At 48.2% G+C, this 21,029-nt stretch overlaps 1 protein-coding gene across 2 annotated transcripts in view; it reads left to right on the top strand.

The window, feature by feature from the left end:
* The window catches only part of LOC136362543 (transmembrane protein 263-like), a 206,693-nt gene extending 189,311 nt beyond the window's left edge, over nucleotides 1-17,382 (top strand). For both annotated transcript variants that reach the window (XM_066321202.1, XM_066321201.1), the window contains exon 3: nucleotides 13,748-17,382. In XM_066321202.1, the coding sequence (XP_066177299.1) occupies nucleotides 13,748-14,034 (287 nt within the window). In that variant the 3' untranslated portion in view covers nucleotides 14,035-17,382. The remainder of the gene's footprint in view (nucleotides 1-13,747) is intronic.
* The last annotated feature ends 3,647 nt before the right edge of the window (nucleotides 17,383-21,029 follow it).

The raw sequence follows: 21,029 nt of genomic DNA, 5'->3' as shown, positions 1-21,029 counted from the left end.
TACCATCACAAGCAAAACAGACTCAACATTATGAGATGATTTAATTTATTACAAAGCAAAATCAAAGTAGGAAAAAGAGAAGTATAACAAATCTTAAAAACACCCTTCCCTCCACCTCTCCCTCCTCCCATGCTTAGCTTTATTCCCGATTTTCTACCTCCTCCCCCTCAGAGATGCAGGGAGAGAGCAATAGGGGTTATGGTCAGTTCATCACATGGTTTCTGCTGCTGTTTCCTCCTCAGGGGAAAGACTCCTTCCCCTTCTCCAGTGTGAGGTTTCACCGACAGGAGACAGTCCTCCACAAACTTCTTCAGCATGAGTGCTTCCCACAGACCACACTTCTCCACACACTGCTCCAGTGTGGGTCCCTTTCCATGAGTTGCAGCCCTTCAAGAACAGTGTCCAACCTGGATCTGCCACAGGGTCACAGGTTCAACCAGCAAACCTGCTCCAGCATGGGCTCCACAAGTTCTGCCAGGAGCCTGCTTTAGCCTGGGCTTCCCAGCAGGTCACAGCCTCCTTTGGGCATCCACCTGCTCCATCTTGGGGTCCTCCAGGGCTGCAGGAGGATCTCTGCATCCCCACTGACCTCCATGGGCTGCAGAGGCACAGCTGCCTCACCATGGTCTGCAGCACAGGCTGCAGGGGAGTCTCAGCTTTGGTTCCTGGAGCACCTCCTGCCTTTCCTTCTGCACTGACCTTGGTGTCTGTGCAGTTGTTTCTCTCACATGTTCTCACTTCTCTGGCCACGAGTACTTCTGTGCAATAATTTTTTCCCTTCTTACATGTTTTATCATGGGGGCATTACCACCATTGCTGATGGCCTTGGCCAGTGGTTGATCCATCTTGTAGTGGGCTGGCATTGGTTCTGTCAGACGTGAGGGATACTTTTGGCAGCCTCTTACAGAAGCCACCCCTAATGCAGCCCTGCTACCAAAACTCTGCCATGCAAATCTAATACATTTCTGAAAGCAGTTTCTGGTCAGTGAGCCCATTTCACTTATAGATCTGCCCACATGATCCAAATCCTAAGAAAGTTTAAAGTAGTCTGCAAAATAAGATATTCTTTGATATTTGTCTCCCAGACATCAGGGAGGCTGAGAAGAGAATTGAAGGAGGGCTCATCTCCTCCTTGCTCAGCTGATGTCTCCAGGTAAAAGGAGTGATTCTTTTCCGCTCTCTCCTAACCTCACCTAGCTGTGTCACTGGAGAGTTCATTTCTGTTATGCATCATTAATCTGAGTTTCTAATAGCAGTAAAAGACTCTGAACTTGGTTGACAGAGAAGTTAACAACCAGTTTGCCTGAGCCCTAACACTTGATCATTTAGCCTTGGTTATTAACTGCAGGCAAGGACCAGTTTCTGGGAGATAATTGGGGTCATAAACAATAGCTGTGTAATGGAGAGCATGCCCTAGGAGAGGGACTAAACATATTCAGCTGCAAGAAACTTACTGCCTTTGGACAGCATCCAGGTGCTGCCATCAGCCAGCTAGGGAATGAGCAGCCAAGTTGTTGCTGTAGGGGAAGAGAGGCCTTTAGTGCTTGGCAGAATGCAGCTGTGCGAGCACAGGATGGCCCCAAGCTGGAAAGATGCTTGAATGCAGCCTCAGGAGGCTTGATAAACCTTCTTAAACAGCACTTTGGAAGTTGGGATTGAGGGCCATGTGTCTTTTAGTCCATTTCAGAAACAGGACTCACCATTAAGGAGTAGTAAGTTTTGCAGCCTGGGCTAGTTTTGGTGGTGACAACTGGATTTTCCAAGTTGAAGGTCCCTCTTGTCCTGCTCCTGAGTCCCTTTTACCTCATGGGGAGAATGTGGAGATCTCTGCTGCAACCTGGGCAGCAGAACAGTGGCACTTCATCTGTGCTAGCACCATCCAGAATGTGGTGGAATGTTTGGTTTGGGCCCAGGGAGTTCTCTACCTCCTCCAGATGTGCCAGAGCTCCTGTGAGATGTAGGTGTCACTCAGTAGCCACTCTGTGGGTCAGTGGCCTTCCCAGTACATTGCCCTTCCCAGCCCTCTCCTCAGAGACTGTGTGCAGAAGGGCTTCACTGCAGCACCTGATGCCAGGGCCTCAGGCTCTGACTCCTGCTCAATCAATTGAGGAGCAGCTGAATTTTCCTCTTGTGCTGGGGTCCCTGTTGGTGTCTCCTGGTCAACAGCTTGAGGCGTGGCTGCATTTTCCTCTTGTGCTAGAGTCTCTGTTTGGGTTGCCTGCCTGACACACAGAGAGATGCCAGATTTTCCTCTTCTTGTGCCATAGGTGCCAGGGGGTTGCAGTGCCCCTCTTCCTCAGGAGCACCAGGTAAGGCTGGCTGGTTCTCTGGCACTGGCAGGTTTGCCCACCCTGCTGCCTCTCCCAGCTGCTTGCTGGGGCCAGAGGCTTCCAGCCCCTCCAGCACCTCCTTCTTCTTGCCTGTAGCATCATCTAGGTGCAGCTCAGGAGGTAATTTCCACTTGTGAGCCTGAAAAGAGAGCAGGGGATTTGCAGAGGTTGCCTGGTTCCCCCAGCCAGCATCTGCTGGGCCCTGCTTGTGCATGGCAGGCATGAAATGCTAAGTGCAGGGGCTCCTAGGCCATTTAGGCTCTGTGTTGTTGGAAAATTAAGATTCCTCTCCCTGGAATCCCCCAATACGGAGTTGATTGTGGTAAGGAAAAGGTACAGAAAAACGTCTATAAGAGCTAGGAGGGTATTTAAATAGAAAAGTTTTTTGTCTGTAGTTTGTAAAATAAAACTCAGTTTCTGACTACTGAGCCCATTAAGAAACCCTGCTGGGAACACAATATACACAGGGGTTCTCCAAGCCATTACAAGATGTTTTGTTTCAGGGGAAAGCTTGTTGGGACTGGAAGATAGTTTGATGGGATTTCTGATGTGGCATCAGCCTCTGATGAGATTCATGTCACTCCAGTCGCTCCCTGTATGAATCTGATTGGAAACAAAGGGAAGAAAATAAAGGTGCAAACGAGTTTCTGTAGTGATTGCACTAGCCAAGCTAGAGTGTGGCATGGTGGGATCTGGTGTTTCAAAAGTTTTATCCTGTCAAGAATGAGGGTAGCATGTGCGTGCATGTGGACCACAAGCTGAGCTGGGCATCTTTATGTGAAATTTGGGAAGAACCTGACACACAGATCCTGCAGCTCTGCAGTGTGGTACTTGAAAGCATCCTTGGATGCTCCCTCATTTTTAAAGGAATCAGTTGTTCTGCCCTATTGCTCCCCTGTGTGTACAGAACTGCAGAAGAAAATTTAGGGGAATCAGTAGAGGAGGGTAATGTTGTTCTTCGTTTCCTGATAGTAGAAGCATGACAGCATTGCCAGGCTAGGCTGCATCACAGAATCAGGAGAGTAAATGTCTTCACATGAAGGCCTGAAAGGCTGCTGTAGGTGTGCAGCTGCTTTTTTTTTTTTTTTTTTTCACAGAGCCCTTGTTCTGACAGCCAAGTCTGGCTTTGCTTGGCTTTACTTCACAACAGGTAGATACCAGAGAAGGGAAGTGATCCAGAGGGTTCTTGGATTCTCTAGGCTTTTAGCCTTCCACAGCACATCACTATCCCAGTCAGGCATACGGGAAGATTTTCAGCAACTGTTTAAGCAAATGAGAGCAGAAGTATTAGCTATGGTTTTGAAACTGGTCTTACATTAAGTCCCTGCTGGGAGCTGGGTTCACCAGGCTGAAGGGACATCTTTGAGTTAGGGAAGGTCTTGCAGAAATACGTAGGGGGTTGTTTGATATTCCCCCTCCCAGTGCAACAGAGATGCACTGCAGGATAAGAAACTCTTCAGGAGAACTAAAACTGGAATAGAGAGGGAATTGGGCTCTCTCACTTCACCCACTGTGATTCTAGTACTTTATGATCAACCGGTCTTCTCCAGGCAGTGATAGGGGATATCCCAAGATAGAGTCAAGACTGGCTGAGGAGAAAGCCAAGAGGTAATAGGGGCTCCTTCCTTTCAGATAAAGCCTGTTTATCCCACGAGAGACTGAGAGTGTAGGGACTGATTTGTGGCAGCAAGCAGGAGTCTCTCTTATTACAGATACTCTTCCAACTATATGAAGCACTAATCTCAAAGGGAGGCCTAGATATCCTAGCATTTCTGAGAGCCAGACTAGACCCTGGCTCTGTGGCAGTCCTGCCACAATAACAAAGGAGTCCAGTTTACCTGCAGCACCAGGGAGAGCCCCTCAGTAACCACCCAGAAGCCAAGTGTGCATAGGATCCCTGCTATGCTGTATTGAACTCTACCCTGGAAAGATAAAGGACATGAAAATGGAAGGAAGCCAAGGGAACTGTCACACTTGTGGGTTCGTGTTCCTAAGCAGCAGCTCTTTATCTGTGCAGTGCAGAGGAGGAGGTTTGATGTCTCTTTGGGCAGTGTTAGTGCTATCTCTAATTTATGCATTCCGGGCTGAGATTTCCAGGTGAGGATCTCACTGAGGAAACAACAGGTAGGACCAACTGCCTCTCTGAAGTGACAGGGCAGGGGACACTCGAGAGGTTTGGGTGCAGGACTAGGGGATGATTTTTGCACTAGAATAGATCTAATAGTCTGAGACACTGATGGGTCCCATCCTTGTCTGTTCAGCCTGGCTGTGGGGGAGGGATGCTCTGCCTGTTTGCTCCCAGAGGCAGCATACCTGCCCACTCATGACTGCAGTGCTCTCCCCTTGTCAGCTGAGATGTGAAACGAGTTTTTGAGACTAGGCCATCAAATACCTTCCCCTAGCAGAATAATAAAGGCCTATCCTGCCTGTTCCTGGCATACTGGAGCATGAGCCGGCAAGCATAGCTGTGCCTCCCCAGTAAATCTCCAGCTCAGCTGCTTCTGTAGGACACAGCTTTTTAGCTTAACTGCCTTGTTATCCTTTGGATAGACAGAAAGACCACTGGGATGAATAGGTCATTTCTTTGAGTCAAAGGTCAGTTAAAATTGTGCCTTTGTTTTTTGAGCTGCTATTAATTTTTTCTTCAGTTCCTGCATGTGCCTTGGAGAGGAGTAGGGAACACGTAATCAGAATAAATGCAGAATTTCTGAATATTTCACTGGTGCCAGCCATCCCACTGAAAAGCATCAGATCCATTGCTCAACTTTTCCAGGAGTGGAAAGAAGAAATGTCTGGACCTGGATCCTTGCCTACTACCAAGGCAGGATATTTTCCCAAGTTTACCAGAAGTATTTTTGGACAAATTCTAGGATATCTCAGCTGTAAAATGTTCAGGTTACAATCATGTGTTTCCAGAGATTAAGTGTTTGAGCCTTTGATAATATAATGGCAGAGTACACAAAAATATTCATGACAGTTGGTGAACAAATAGAGGGGACTTTTCATGTCCGATATTGGCATCCTAGAGCACCTTCCTGTTAGTTAGTCTCGCTCCTATGCTTCACCTCAAACTGCTGCTGGGACCTAACTTCATGTGCTTTTTTGATAAATTTTGAGTTAGCGCAATACTGTTGTAGGAAGGACTTTTAGCCTCACTGGACAGAGGAGGCTTAACTGAGTCTGCCTCTGTTTAAAATCCACTGGGTAGCACTAGAGCATGGAAGAAAAGTTATTTCTTACATAAGCTTGGATTATGTTATTTACTCTCCATTGTTTGTAAGGGCCTCATAGAACCGTGAAAATGACCTTTATTTCTCTATAGATTTTGTCCTTTTTCACTTTACAAATATTGATTTTTTTTTCTCCTGTGTCTTTATCAGAGCTGAATTAACAAGACTGTTTAACAAGATCCTCTGATTCACTTGTGGTCTTTTTGTGCCAAGTACTATCACAAGCAGCTGAAAGCAGCTCAGTGAAGAATGTGCAACCACTGCTACAGAATTGACAGAGGAAGTGATGTGCCCTGATAAGAGCTGAGCTAGCATGGGTCAAAGAGCAGGCTTAAAAAGATGGTCTCTTCAGCCTGGGCACAAATGCTAGGAAGGGTTATTTGTAAGGAATAATTTTTTCTGTTGGAAAGCTCTCGTCCTCATACCTTTAAAGCTTGAGGCCACTGAAAATCATTGAGTCTGCTGGATTATTTCTGTTCCACCCACAGATCCCCAAGTGGGATCAAGAGTCCATATTTCATGTCAAGAGGTGATTCCTGTTTTTGTGATCCAAAATCTTAGTGTAGCAGTGATGAGACTCCAAAAGGAAAAGGAGCCATTGGTGCTGCTTTATGTGCTCCTTCTTGCCAAGCTTTTAAGCAAGCTTCTTAACTGATCCAAGTGCTTGTAGGTAGAGCAAAAAGTGAAAATTGAAGACAGGCAGGAACATAAAGTTCAAACAAGTTGAGTCTGGTCTGATGGCCACTTTTGATGCTTTCAACACAAGTGCAGGGAAGGTAGAGCCCAGCTGATAGCTGTCCCTTGCTGTTCATACTTGCCATAATGCACCAGTGCATTTTCTAGCACAGGGCCCAGAGGATGGTGAGGGTAGGCAGGAAGCACTCACCGTGCTGGAATCTCTTGCCTTTCGAGATCACCTTTCCACTCTGTCAGCAACCTTGAGACATCCTATAGGCTTTTTAGTGACCTGTCTGGTCAGTAGCAAAAGCCCATTTCTGTATCTATTCCACATGGAGAGATGCATTTCAATGGAGATAGAATGGGGAATGTCCAGATTTCTTTCTTCCTGAATGGCCAACACCACTTGTAGTTTTGCTCTAGTTCTCTCCTCTGGGCTCATCTTTCTTGCAACCTATGCACCATGGTAAGATGATATTTGCATGAAAAGAGCGTTAAACCAGCTGCCTATGGAATGGGTAAATCCTCATCCTAAAGCCCTTGTGAGCTGCATCAGAAGGATGGCAAGCTTCAGAGAACTTTGTCCTGGTGTGAACTTTTTTCTCTGCAAGATGAGTGTGTCAGTGGGAGCTGGGAGATTGTTTCTCAGTACCACAAGGCCAACCAGTTAGTGTTCATTAGCTTCCCCTCTGCAAAGGGTGGACTTCTCCCTTTCCCATCTTGCTGGTCTTCGCAGAGCTGGAATTAACTCCTGCCTGCCAGCCCACTCCACTGCAGGTCATGCAGGATTCCCAGCATGCTGTCTGGGCAGTCACACCGTCCATGGAACATCTCCATGGCCAGGAACATGGTGAAAAGAGGAGATACAGCTATCAGCAATAATGCTGAGAACAGAGCTGGGTCTCCAGGCACCTGCTTCATCCAAGTCCTTTCAAGTAGATGATGCTACCTGTCTGGCAACCCATTTGTGTTTTTCTGGAGCACATGGAGCATTACCTCTGGATTGTGGGACATCCTGTCTTCAGCTTCATTAGAGACCATCTCTACACCAGAGTAGCTGAAGTCTTGTGAGAATCCCAGGATATCCTAGCTGAAGGAGACTCTGGCTGCTCCTGACAAATTGCTATAGCTATATAAAAGAGATATTTCTGGATCAAAAAACCCAGTCACCTCCTGCAAAGGAATGGCAAAGCAAAGCAGCAACTATTTTTCAAGAAACAAAAACCATATCAGAGGAGATCTTGGCTCTGGTATTTGAAAGCACTTAGGAAGTGTGAGGATAAGTTTATGTTTCTCCTCCAATTAGTGTTTCTTGCAAAGTGAAACAGTTTTTTAAAAAAAGTGCAAATAGCTGCTGCTTTGGCCATTTAGTGTGTGTGGGTGGCTGGCAGTGCCCTTGGGCTGACTCAAGCCTGGTCAAATCCCTTGACCACTGGGTTATTACCTGCTCTGAGGCCAATCTCCCTGAATTCTGCTTCAGTGAAAGTTTGAAGACTACCATCGTGTTTTTACAAAGAGTTTCTGTTTTGGTGACATGAAGCTTCCCAACAAAGGGAGTCAGGAAGCTCCCAAGCAACTTTGCCTCACAGAGTCAGAGCTTTGGCTGCTTCTCCCCCAAGGCTCAGCAAGGAAAACAAGCCACTCCATATCACTGTTCATTTACCCTCCTGAACCCTGTCTCTCAGTGCTTCAAGGTGGATGCTTCAGCAGTTAATACTGTTCCTGGGGCATGTGCAAGGAACAATTAAAGCTCACTGTACCATTGAAGAGCCCTGGGGTGAGCTGGGCTGTGAAGACAGCTGCCCCCATTTTGCTGTGTGCAGCAGCTTCCTGAACAGTCCTGTTGGAGAGAGATGAGTATATCTTGCTGATTGCAGAGTTAAAGTTTAAAACTGCAGGGCTAAACTCAATGTGGCATTTCTAGGCTTTTTGCTGGTGGCAGCCATCATGGTTTGTAGCATTTGGTGTCTGGGCAGAGCAGGGCTGGTTAAAGCCCAGCTGCTGAGCCTGCAAAGTCTTTTCCAACAGCTGCAGCATAGGACTGATGGCAGGAGTGAAGCACAAGTGTTCAAAGAACAAACACTTTGTAATGCTCCCTTTAACATTTTGCCTGTGACACTGCAGGATCTAGGTCTTTGATCCAAAAATGACAAAAAGGACGGGAACAGCAGTTCCTTCCTCTCAGATGTAAATGCTTGTTACAGATGTGCCCTGCAAGGTTCAGCTAAGCTTTCTCCAGCAGCAGACTTAGAAGAAGGTGATGTTGATCATACTCTGGAGAAGGGTCATGCTAGGTGGTGGACAGTGAGATTTTGTTTGTGCCCAGCAGTCAGAGTGGTCTCTGCCTGTTTCAGCTGCTTGTACTAGCCAAGGAGCATATCACCAAAAACGAAAGTGTCAGCTGCAGGATAAACTTGTGCAGCCCCACCATAGCAAGCTAGCATGCATGGGGTGGGGCAAGTTTTCTTCTCACCTTTGTGACTTGTCTGGAAATTGGAAACCCCTCCAGAGATAAACTGAAAGTTGTCATTGGTGCCTCCACTGAGAATGGGAACAGGAATCATATCAGTGCCAGTCATGACGATACAAGTACAATTTCTTTGTTTAAAGCACTGCACCAACTGTACCTAATTAACCTTCATGACAGCACAGCAATACAAGGAAATAGGGATCATTAACTTCAGCTTCTTTACAGAAAGAGAAGAGGAACATCAGTGCCAGCCCCATGCATTTCAAATTGAGGTAGGCTTGAAAAAGTCACAAGATTAAAAATAACAATAATCCTCTTGGGGTTCTCAGAGCATTAAGAGTGCACTTGAATCAAGCTTTCAGTTTTTTCTCCAAGAAACATCAAGACTGGAAACTTGTCTCCCATTTATGCTTGTTTGTGACTCAACAACCAAGGCTTTCAGAAAATCACATATTCTTAATCACAGTGGGGCAGAGGCAGTAAAGGTCAGAATGACTTGCTCAGTGTTGCTTAAAAATGAGCTGGGGAAAGCTGGGACTAAACTGTGTGAGTAGTTGACCCTCCACCCCCTGCTTGTTCCTCTAGACCAAACATTTTTCTAGGTGAGGGAACCTGCCTAAATCAACCAGTGGCCACTTAATAGCTGTCAGAGGAGTAATTCAGGCTTGAACTAGTGACCTCACCCCTTCTTCTCACATCTGCTGAGGGACACACTGATGACATTGACTGTTTACATTAGGTCTCTGAGCAGCCTGGCTGCTTTGTCTGACGCCCAGCAGGAATGGAAAGACGCAAAACCAGTGCTGCTTCCTGAGTGCTCTCCTGGCTTGGGGCTGTTTTTATAAGTTAGTAGGAAAGAGCAACTTGCACAAGTCCTTCTGAAAGTAAAGAGTTCACCCTGCCTGTCATATCACCTGCTGGCGGGGGCTGAGGCCAAGAGTAGTGCCTGTGCCATTCGTGCTGGGCAGCAGCACAGGCTTGATTCTGTCTCTCCAAATGAATGCAGTGCAAAACCCTGAAGAACGTCATGGCAGAGCAGGAAGGTGTATCTGTTACTAAGAATCTCACTTCTCCCCAAGCCATAGATGCTGTTAGGCTCAGGTGAGAAAAACTGCCCCCGTGGGCAGGACCCCTGCTCTGGAAGAGAAGCCAGTGGGGAGTACAGGTGGCGGTGGTCAAGGAGAAGAGTGTGGGGAGACACCTCTGCTCTGTGGGGCCCCAGCCCAGAATGCAGGCATTCATACAGGAGAGCCTTTTATTCAACTCTTTTCTCCTACTTACTCTTCTGTTCTAAGCTGACATGGGGTGAAGTGAAGCTGAAGGGACCTGTGAAAAGGCCAGGTCATTGATGGAGAGGAAAAAGGGCTCTGCAGATTGTGAACAGCTTTCATAAGCAGCATGGGCTGCAGCCGGCTCCAGGGAATAGAACTGTTCCCCTGCTTAGGTGGTGTGTCTGTCTCTCTGATTATTTTGTGTATTTCATCTCTGCTGTCTGTCTTGCTCTTAATCTGGGCTCCTCTGTGCCAACAAAATGCTTAGCTCGCTCCATTGTCTGAGAGACTAATTTGCACTGTAAATCTGATGCTTATCTTACATGACAGCTTACTGTGGGGTTTATTGCAATCCTGAAGACAAACTAACCAGGGATGGCTTGAAAGCTTTCAACGCATCATCTGGAATATACAACAAATATGACCCATTTCAGCTTGCCACCCAGTTAGGATGTGGCCCCTTGTGGTTGGGGTCACCAAGGATTTATCTTTTTCTGTTCAAATCTATTAAAACCTGAGCATCTTTGGGTTTTGGTTTGGTTTTTTCATACATTTTGTTGATAGGTTTGGGGGGTTTTTTAGTGTGGTACATCTTCTGCTTTGTGTTGGAGCTGTTAGAGTGCCTCTGCAACAGCCTCCCACCCTCCCAGGGTCAGATCTTCCATCCCTTCTGCCTGAGGAGTTTTAAGGGCTGTGGGAGTGGCTGCAGACCAGGTGCAGGCAGTGTGCAAGCACCTGGTGCTCCAGTGCACTGCCGCTTTGTTGTCTTTGCCTAGCTTAATCAGAAAGAACCTTTGTCCTTATCTTGTCTTCATCAGTATTTCCTGACACTTTGCCCAATATGTTCTAGCTCTCTGCTGGCAGAATAACATCCTCCCTTAATCTCATCTGCAGTTGCCACCTTCTCTCTGGTCCGTAGGCTGTCCACCTGCAGGCATTCACATACCATGTAAGAGATTCTTACACTAGTGTAGTTCAGATAGCTGGGCAGCTCCAGAGGCATAAATCTTCCTACAGATAGGTTCCAGGTAGCCTAAGATGCAGTTCTACTGGGGGAGAACCAGAAAGATTATTGCTACTTTGATATAGGTCTTGGTTCTGCGACTGAGCATGTCAGTAGGTGTTTAATGCCCAAAGCTCCTGCATTGCAGTCCTCTGGGACACAAAGGATCTGCTTCCTCAGACAGGGAGGCAGGATCATGAGACCTGCCATCCTTGAAAGGATAGTGCTTGTTTGGAGGACCACTCTGCCTTCTTCCTAGTTCTGCTTTACAATTGCATGGATTTCTGGACCCCTCAGTTCTTCCTGCCCTTGGACTGCAGGCAAAACACAGAAATGGCTGTACTGGATAACCACTGTGGAGCATTTGAGGACTAGCAGCTAAACTGGACATGGGGCCAATGGGTCTCAGTAACGTTGAGGGAGAGGAGAAAAAGAAAACCTCTTGAGAAACTGTTGAGGAATAGGTAAGGAGTAGGTTGTAAACTGGGTAGACCTGAACACTGGAAACTCTATACTGCCCCTTCTCCAACTCCATATTGCAGTCTGCCTTGTCAGATAGATGTACAGTTTCAGGCTTATTCCAAGTCATCAGAGCTAGTGAACATCAGACTCCCTGCCTAAGGGAGGGCAGACTGGAGAAGCTTAGGGAAAAATGCATAAATCCAAGAAAACTCCAAACTCTGCAGAATTTTAGAGGAATACAGGACGAAAATACCTAGGGAAGGATCATCACACCACCTGATCCTGGTTTAGGGTTAGGGTTGAGAGAGTCAAAAAGCTTACAGCTCCAGGAACACTGGGGCTTGAAAAGACATCCCAAGGCAGCCCCAGCAGGGCCCCAACATTGCTGCTCCCGCATTTTTCTGATATGGAAACCCATGGTGATGTATTAGGGTTACTCTTAGGCTATTGGGGAATATTTCAGCACCTTCTGCTGGGCTGTGATAAGCAGGCTCAGGATGCTTTCACAAAAACATTGGAGTCTGATATGGCTTTACTTTATGCGAATACAACAAAACTGCAGTGATTGAACAGCCAGCAATATCCTTCTGTAGTCCTCTCCACCTAACAAGATGCTCCAATGAATAAAGCCATGGGAGCTTCCATCCTTCAGGAGAAGATCTAACAAAGCTGTAGGATAACCAAACGTGCCAGCATCATTCTCAAGTAACTGCTATTTAGCTTTTTAGAGATGTGACTCATGTTCTGCCTTTTTTTTTTTTTTTTACCTTTTTGTCTGCATTTTTTTTACTGATGCTCACTTAGTGATTCATTGGGGGGAAAAAAAGGCACAGCCTATAAACATTTAGGTTTTCTGCTCCTCTGACACAACTTATTGTCCATCTCAAAATTATTGCCACTAAGCACGATCTGCAGTTGCAGAAGCATATTCACCACTTTGCTGTCTTTGTAACAGAGCTGGAAACACAATATTCATTACCCCAGCTGAAACTATTTTCTTACACTGTGAGGTCAGAGGCATTATTTCATGCTGGAGAATTAGGAACGTTAACAGGTAGGGTGGACTGGCCATTTTCTGAACTGAATCACCCTCCCAGAATGGAAACTTCAATGGATTTAACATCACCTGCCCACCACCTTTACTTTTGTGGGTGTTGTCACTTGTGTTTGAACATAGCACAAGCTATAGTGGCATAATAAAAGCAGAAAAATAATTCTCATAGTTTAGGCCTGCAAGTCTTCTACACCAGCTCCCTGTGGACTAAAGGGTGGACACACTCCTTTTTTCCCTGCTGGGATTGCTTTATTGTGTTTTTGCAATTATTAGTAACTCATCTCATGGACAAGAACTGACAGTGAATCAGAAGTCAGCAGATCCAAAATACCTTGCCCAATGAAAAGAGCAGCTCTTGCATTGCTGCCTGCATACCACTTTGTTAGCTGATACAAAAGGAGAGGGTTGTGTGCAGGCCAGCAGGAGAGTTGTCAGGTTTGAATCCTGTGATAAGCAGTTCAGAGTCAACCCGTTCCCAAGAAGTGGTGAGCTGTGAATGTTACGTCTGCAGTGTTGTAGGCAGGTGTGATGGCAGCTTGGGTGGGTATATCATGCTGGCCTTGATCCAGCTGGCACAGGTAAACCAGCAGTGACACCGTGTAGTAACTTAAGCACTATCTTAACACTATTAAATACATAGCTGAGATCACTGGAGGGCTTTTGCAACCCGAGGTGACATTTCTGTCACTGTATCTTTACTGCAGTTTGCTATCTCTGCTCACTCAATTACATCTCTCTCAGATAAGTCTGTGCTGTGCCTCAGTTCTACATGTGACATGAGCCCAGACCTGCTTCTAAACAGATGCTTCTGAGGACCTGCAGGCCACACAAACATGTTGCTGTCTGTAGTTCATGCCTCCTGTGCTGGCATTAGTCTTTGTGGTTTACTGGCACTAGCTAGCATGCACGGGAGGGGAATTACATCTCTTGTAAAGAGGGATTTGCTTTGCACTGCAGCATGAAGGTTTGCAAGTTTGGGGCTGTAACTGACCCGCCTTCTTTTCTGCTCTGTCACACAGGCAATTCTGTTCCCACTCCTACCTTCTCAAAGTCCTTTCCTACTATGCTGTAGGCCTGGGATCACCTTGGTTTCCCCTTCAGGCACCAAGAGGTCTAGGGCTGCGAGGCAAGGCATTATGCTTATGAGAGCGTGTGCCATGGTTGACAACCAATCCTGGGCAAGAAGAGGTGCCCAGGGAGGTCTCCAGCATGACCACATCTGACATTCCCTTTCTCTCTCTCCCCACAGATGCCAGCAAGGACCACCCACAGCAGCAGGCAGGAGTCATCTGGAGAGTGACAGGTGGCCTATTCAGTATCACCCGGGGAGCTGTGGGGGCCACACTGGGAGGAGTTGCCTGGGTGGGCAGCAAGAGTCTGGAGCTCACCAAAACAGCTGTGACCAGTGTCCCCGCTGCCGGCGTTGGACTGGTGAAGGGCAGCGTCTCAGCAGTGACCGGCGGCGTCGGAGCTGTGGGCAGTGCGGTCGCCAGCAAAGTCCCTTTCACGGCAAAGAAGAAGGACAAGGCTGACTAATCCCTGTCACAGCTCCCTTCCAAAAGATCAACCTGTCCATACTCTCCCCCTACCCAGCACCTCTTTGAGTTGGAACCAGCTGCTTCAGGGAGGGTCGAGCACCCAAGCAGACTCTGGCTGTAGCCTGCTCAGCACTGCCTGCCTGGCTCAGAGCTCATAGAGCCACTGTCAATGCCTTTCACTCCCATCGCCTACTGGGAACCATCTTTACTCTGAGGACTTTAAAAGTGCAGTTGGTCTCTGTCTTGTAGTTTCCTTCCTCCCTTCTTGCTCTTTTAAGCATGGAGGGATGGGAGAAGGCATCAGGCTCCATCTGCCTGGAGGTGAGGGGAGTAACAGGGGATGGGAGGAACTATGCTTGGCTTGAAGTGTGGGTTGTGTAGTCAAATTCAACTTCAGCTGGGAAGACAGCCTCTGAAGCACCCCTCCCTTTGGGAGGTGTGTTTGGGAGATGTGTCTGGCAGAGCACTGCAGAAGTCCCATTGACACAAAGGAGAGATACTGTGAAGAGGGGGAAGCCTCCCTCCTGCCCTGCACCTTTTACTTTTTCTTTGCAGGGCCCATCCCCACAAGCTGCTCCCAGTCAGTTACTCCCCAGCTGAATTGAACCCTTCAGAGAGGGAACCCTCAAGCTCAGCAGAGCAGCTCTGGGGTGATGCCACACCAGAGTATGATACATCCCAGATCATCTACTTCTGAACAGATTTTCTTGGTAAGAGGGAGGAATGTGAAAGCTGCCGTATGTTCCCATTTAGGGAAGGAGCTGACAGTGGCACTTGCCAGGCCTCTGTGATATTGCAGTACAGGCAGTGATGTTCCACAGAGAGACTAGGCCTTTTGTTTGACCCTTGAAGTCCTTCCAGTATCCCTGTCTGTAACAAGGGCATTTTGTCTCTTGGCCACACTCACACTCCACAGATACCAATAGTAACCAGGAGCAAGTGTGTTCCCAAATGCCACCCAAATTCTGCTGCAGGGATGGAGAGGAAGCTGAGTGTTGCTCTCCCCATGACCCAGCACCCCAGGAGTGGTGGCCTGAGTGTGAGTGGGTTGCACCATGTTGGAGAGCACTTCCCAAGGAGCTGAGCATGCTCCAAGAGCAGTTAGCCTGCACAGGGCACCAGCAACTCCTCTTCAACACACTGCTCCTGCAGGCCCAGCCCTGCTCCTCGAAATGAACGTGTTGCACTAAAAAGCCCACCCATAGTTGTAGTGCTGCAGAAACCCAGACACCTGCATCCATCTGGGAGTCACAACCATCCTCACCCTGGCTCGTGGTGCTCAAGGGTGGCATTGTATACACACATACAAACACGAACGTGCACTCACTCACTCACTCACTCCAAGGTCCCCTGTAATTCTTGAGACAAGGAAAGCCACAGGCTCCACCATTAACTCTGCTGCTCCTGGCTTTGGCAGGTGATTTGCCGTGGTCCATAGGTGTTGGATGCATAGGCAAGTGAAGCAGTGCTTGTGCTGTATTTTATAAATATGCATCTATGTTAGCGTGCGTGTTTACGTGTAAGTCCACAGGCATGTCTTCAGCTGGGGAAACAAATCTGTGCCACTGCTGCAGAGGAGTCTACATAGTCATCTTTGGCATTTTCAGCATATAGCTTTTATATAGGATCAAAAGAAAATCATGTTTTAGAGGATTTTTTTGCCCTCTGTTGCCCAAGAGCATAGTTTATTGAAACCAAAGGAATGTGAAAAATCCCCTTTCTCCTGTCTGTGCTGTTTGTTTTCACTCAGCCCTATCTTTTGGACATTGAAGCCAGCCTTCTTGATTTTCATTTCCCCTTGGAGGTCGTTGCACTTCCTGACTGCTCTCTTGTGCTTAGGATTTGGACATCAGGAAATATTTAAGTACCACACACACACACACACATCCCTGCCACCATTTTTGCTGAATGTTCTTGGGCTTGTGATGCAGTTTTTATTCTGACCTTTATTAAATCCACATTTTGGGATGTATGTTGCTGTGTCCCCCTGATAATCATGCTGGTGTTAGTCACACTCCATACCCTTTGCCAGGTAGCCGCTGCTGTTTGTGGTGGTCAGAAGCTGCTGATCTCCACAGTTTGCTGCTCTTGATAGCATGAGAGGGGTTTGACTGACATTTTTGTTTCTGAAGAGGAAGCAGCATTTGGTAGGTGTGTGCATTTCCTCACTTTGTGTCCTTTGTTCTGGTGAAGGCCAAGTTGACCCAGACATGTCAGTTTTGTCTCTGAAGGCAGCAGCTTCACAGAAAGATCAGGCCTTGATGTACACCTCTACTTTGCTGGGATGCTCATGGCAGTTGTCAAGGCCAGAAGAAGTCTTGTCTGTTCTCCCTTTGTTTCAAATGCCCTGCAAAGCAGGAGGACAGTTTGCACTGCATGGATCTCTGCTCACTGCTCTCCCTGAGCACATCTCTTCTCTTATTCCAGATCACAGACTGCCCTTGAAGCGAACTCTTGCCCCAAAGCTGAAAGATGCTTGTGTGTAACTAGCTGTGTTGTCACCATCCCTCTGAGAAAGATAGCTTCTGGATAATTTGGACAGATGAGTCTTCTTCCTAAACGCCCCTGTCGAGTCTTAGACAGGGGAAGATAGAATCTAAGAACCTTCAGCAGCCAGCCCTGGGTGGGTGGTGGGGGGCTGATCATGCTTTTGACTAAATAATGTCTCACACAGGCTCTTGCTAGGGGAGGTAGTACATCCTGCCCAAGCTGTTGTCTGCAGGCACTGTGTGTACAGAGCAGGAGTGGCAAATGGGATAAGGTGATGTAAGGAAGGCCACAAAGGCCTTGAGGGTTTCCCATTTTTTTATTTCTTCTCTTTGGTGCATCCTTGCAGGAAATAGAGTAAAGCCTACCATTTGTCTGGAACTGCCATTTCTTTGCAGGATGGCCTGGAGGAGAAGAGATGAGTTGGTGAGGAGAACTCCCAGCCTAAATAGCTGTTGTTACAGCCCAGCTAAAGGAGAGCTCAGGGACCACGAGTCACAGGAGATCAAATTAACAGGCAGGAGTAGAAGATTAAATCTACTCCCAAAACAAGGCCTCACACTGCTAAACAGGCATTCAGGAATAAGTAACTCTCCAGGACACAAAGACTTTAAGAAAAGTCTGTGCTAGGCCTGCTCAGTTCACCATGGTGACCAGTCCCAGCCTGCTTTTCTGGGCATTTACAGTGCCAGAGCAGAGGGAAAACAGGGTCAGTCTTCCCAGTCTGAAAGTAAAGATGTCTTCTGACAGCTTTGGTTGCAGGACAATGAGATCTGGATTGGATGGGGAAGGTGTTGGCTCCTGTCAGATGCTCTGTTTTTTTCTCCCCCACTACCAGACTCCAGCCACCTGGGCCACTGGTACAGCCCTTCTCTCACTGCCCATTCATGGTACAAAGGGCAAAAACTGCATTGTGTGTAAGTCCCATGGCTACCAGATGGGGTGCCTTGGTACAAAATAGGAGGGGGTGGCATCGAGGTGGAGGGAAGGATTGAAGGGAGTTGGTACACAGCTGGGGAGAGAGTGATGTGACAGGAGGAGTTGAGGAGTGAGGGAACAAGAAAATAGGGACCATGGAAGGAATTTCCTTCTTAGGACAGGCTTTGATTCAGAAGATGAATGCAATGGCATTTCTCCTAGGGAAGAGCACAGAAAAGGGAGTTTTGCTGTGTGGTGGTGGTGATACATGCCTGGCTTGTGCCCTGCTTCCATAGTAATGATGATTGCTAGCGATTTCCTTTTAGATAGATCAGTGGATGGTTGAAGCATCAGATGATGCATCCCTTCTTATCATCCACCCTTCCCAAATCTCCCTCAGGCTTTTGTCATGATCTCCCCATGATGGGGCTGGGTGTCCCCCATGTTGGAGGTGGGATGTTGCCCTGTTCAGAGCCCTGTGTCCCACCTTGCCTGGCTGTTGGCCTGTACCCAACAAACATGTCCTGGCTGAAAGGAGACCCACAGGTGCATCCTCTCCTCCCTTTTCCCTGATTTTAGTGTGATTATCCTTTACTTTTTTATCCCTCCTTTAGCTTTTGGTCTTGCCTGTGGATAGAGCTCCCCAAAGCTTTTGCTGAGACCTTCATTAAACATCCACACTTGCAGTGTCTGGGAGGGCAGAGGGTGACTGCCCCCGCAGCTCCCCTGGCTGGGAGAGAAGTGCATGTCTTCCACCCCTCTCTGTCCCCTTGTGTTTTGTGTGTGGAAAATCTTAACCCACTTCTTTTTCTCTGGGTTCCCTTGTTGGCTCTTATCCCTTTGGGTGGGTCATTTCTGTGTCTCCATTGCAAAGTCATCCCTGTAAAAACAACAACATGAGTGGGAAGATGGAGATGGTTAGAGAGAGCTGCAGAGCCAGGGCCCAACTCTGCTTCTGTAGGAGCTGAGGAGGCCTTTGGTAACCCAAAACTGCAGCCATGCAATCCCGTGCACAGTGCTGGGCTCCAGAGAACACTTCTGTTCTTTATCATTTCATTGTCTGTAATTGGTTTCCTACTGAATTTGTTTGCTTGGTTTGTTTTGCAGTGTGTTTCTGGGAATATTCTGCATCTCTGTATTTTAATTACAGTAAAATTTGAGGATAAAACCCATGATTATGCTGGCTCTTGTTCCTAGTGGGGGGAAATGAGGAGAGGAAGCACAGTTGAAGGAAGATGTTAGAGATTCCTTGGGAAATTAGATCTCTCCCCTAAGGGCTCTAGATGAGGCACCAAGCAAAGCTGAATCTCCATCCCTGCTTAAACTAGGACATAGCTTTCAACTGCGGTTCAAAAGCCATTTTGCTGCAGGCGCCTTTCCTGATTGGAATGGTAAGAACAGTTTGGATAAGACTTCTAAATTCAGTTTTTTGTGTTGGTATAAAGACCAGGGCATAAGAGGGCTTTCAGGCTGGGGACAGCTGGCCTAGCCCTGAAAGTGGGATCTCAGCAGCTAAAGATGGGAAATTTTGCCTCTACAGTCGCTGTTCCTTCAGGCAGGTTTGCATAGCTACTTTTCCCAGCTGAGAAAGCAAATTCTCCTCACAGCAGCCTGCTCTTTCTGCAGGAGATGGCAGTTTGACATCCCTCCCCAGAGCTGCAGCAAGCCCCCATGGGGCAGCCTGACCCTCTGCTGGCTGGCTGGCAGTGTTGGTGCTGGGGGGCACAGCCAGCAATTCCAGCCACCTCATCTGCTCCACGGGCACTTAAACCCAGGGCAGAGCCACGCAGTGCTCCTGCGAATGCACAGCCCTCGGGGAGGATTGCTGCTCAGTGGCCGGGCAGTGCTGGATCAGCCACAAGACAGGGTGTCCCTTTTACTGGGTCGAGGCCAGGAGCCAACAGCTCAGCTATTTGTTAAGTGCTGACAAAAGGATTAATTTAGTAACTAATAACAGGGCAATCAAGCCATTTATTTGGTTGGCATTTTGCTGCCAGCTGCCTGGGAAGAGCAGCACACAGCGCACCAATAAGGCTGTCTGCAGCCACCTCTGCCACCTGCCCCGTTCCTCCGTCCTCGCTTGCAGACTCAGGCAGGCAGTGTAGCCTGGGAGGCACCAAGTTGGTGGCAGGAGCAGATTTGGCAATGACAGGGAGGTGAAGACAACTAGGCTGCGGTCTCTTCCAGGAGCTGCCCCTATGCCCACTGTGGGGAGGGAGATGAAGGAAGTGCCCATCCCCCAGCAAGTGCACGCTATCCCCCCATTCCTCCTCACAGAGCTGGAGCCATCCATGTAGCCTTGCAGACAGCACAGATGAATTACAGGTGCTTGAGCTGTGAGGCCTGAGGAGAGAAGCTCTCAGGTACATCACAGCTTCTCACCTTTTCCTGCAGCCCAGCTGGTTTGCCACATTAAGCCAAATCACAAAACACCACTAACAAGCTGCTTCTCCAGCAGTCTTTTAAGGGGTGAAAGGATGGTGCAAAATCACCGATAGTTACAGCTTTGCCCTGTCTCACTCAGGCAACGTGTCCCATCCCCCTTGTGTGCAATTGCAGCACCCAGTCTTCTCTCAAGTCAGAGTGGGGTGAAAGCTGGTGGACAGCAGCGCTCAGAAGAGACCTTTGGAGAGAAGACCTGCCCAGGTAGGTGGGCTGTGGGTGTCTCAGACACCTCTGGGCTAGGAGCAGGCCCAAAGCTGGGAGTGTGCAGCTGTAAGTAGATGTCACAAGTTGTGGTCTCATCTCTTTGTGGGTCGCTGCCCTGCCTGGCTCCAGGAGCAACTGGGAAACTGCCGGCCCATTGTTGTCCTCTGTACCTGGGGACTGGCCCCAGTGGCTTCCCATCTGCAGCTGCTTGTGGTCTGCAGGACATATCTCAAGGGCTCGACTGCTGGGACTCCACCAGCTGGATTGGAGGAGCTGGCCAGCTGTTTCATGAGACAGGAATCAAGTAGACCAGCAATGTCTTGTGTAAGGCTTTCAGTTGTTCCTGCCCTGCATGCCTGGCTCCCCCATTCAGTGGCTTTCTGACCTGCCCAGCCCACAGGCCCAGGTGTCTTGCAGGTAGCAGGCAGCTCATGAAGGATTACTTGTGTGAAGGAGCACTTGTGTATTGCCAAGATCATCTTGTTCATTCATTTTCATTCTGGCACTTTCATGACCCGCACCAGAGCACTTTCTCTGTCCACCAGGGCAGGCCATGCCAGCACTAGCATCAGCACTGTCAGACATGGTGGAGGGCAGCCTGATGGGAATGGGTTCACTGTGCTGGTGCCATTAGCACTCTGGAGTCAGGCACTTCAGCAAGCCCCATGCCCCCATGCAAACCAACGAACTTTCAGGTCAGTAAATAACCACGGGTTCTTCCTTTTAGCTTAACTGCTTGCATTTTGACACACTTCAGATGCAAACAGGCACACACCCGAGGAGGTGGCTGCAGCTCCCTGCCGCCCTGGGGGCTGTGATGTCTCCTCCCCACAGCCTTTCCCTACCCACTCCCAGCTGTGGAGGAGTCAGGCAAACCAGGACATCCTGATGTTTGCTTGGTGGTGCATCCACCCCAGTATACTTGCTGAGGTCTTTCAG

This window comes from Sylvia atricapilla, chromosome 6, assembly GCF_009819655.1.
Source record: "Sylvia atricapilla isolate bSylAtr1 chromosome 6, bSylAtr1.pri, whole genome shotgun sequence".
NCBI classification, from domain to species: domain Eukaryota; kingdom Metazoa; phylum Chordata; class Aves; order Passeriformes; family Sylviidae; genus Sylvia; species Sylvia atricapilla.
Note: the sequence above shows the minus strand (reverse complement) of the source record. Positions and strands in the feature narration are given on the sequence as shown.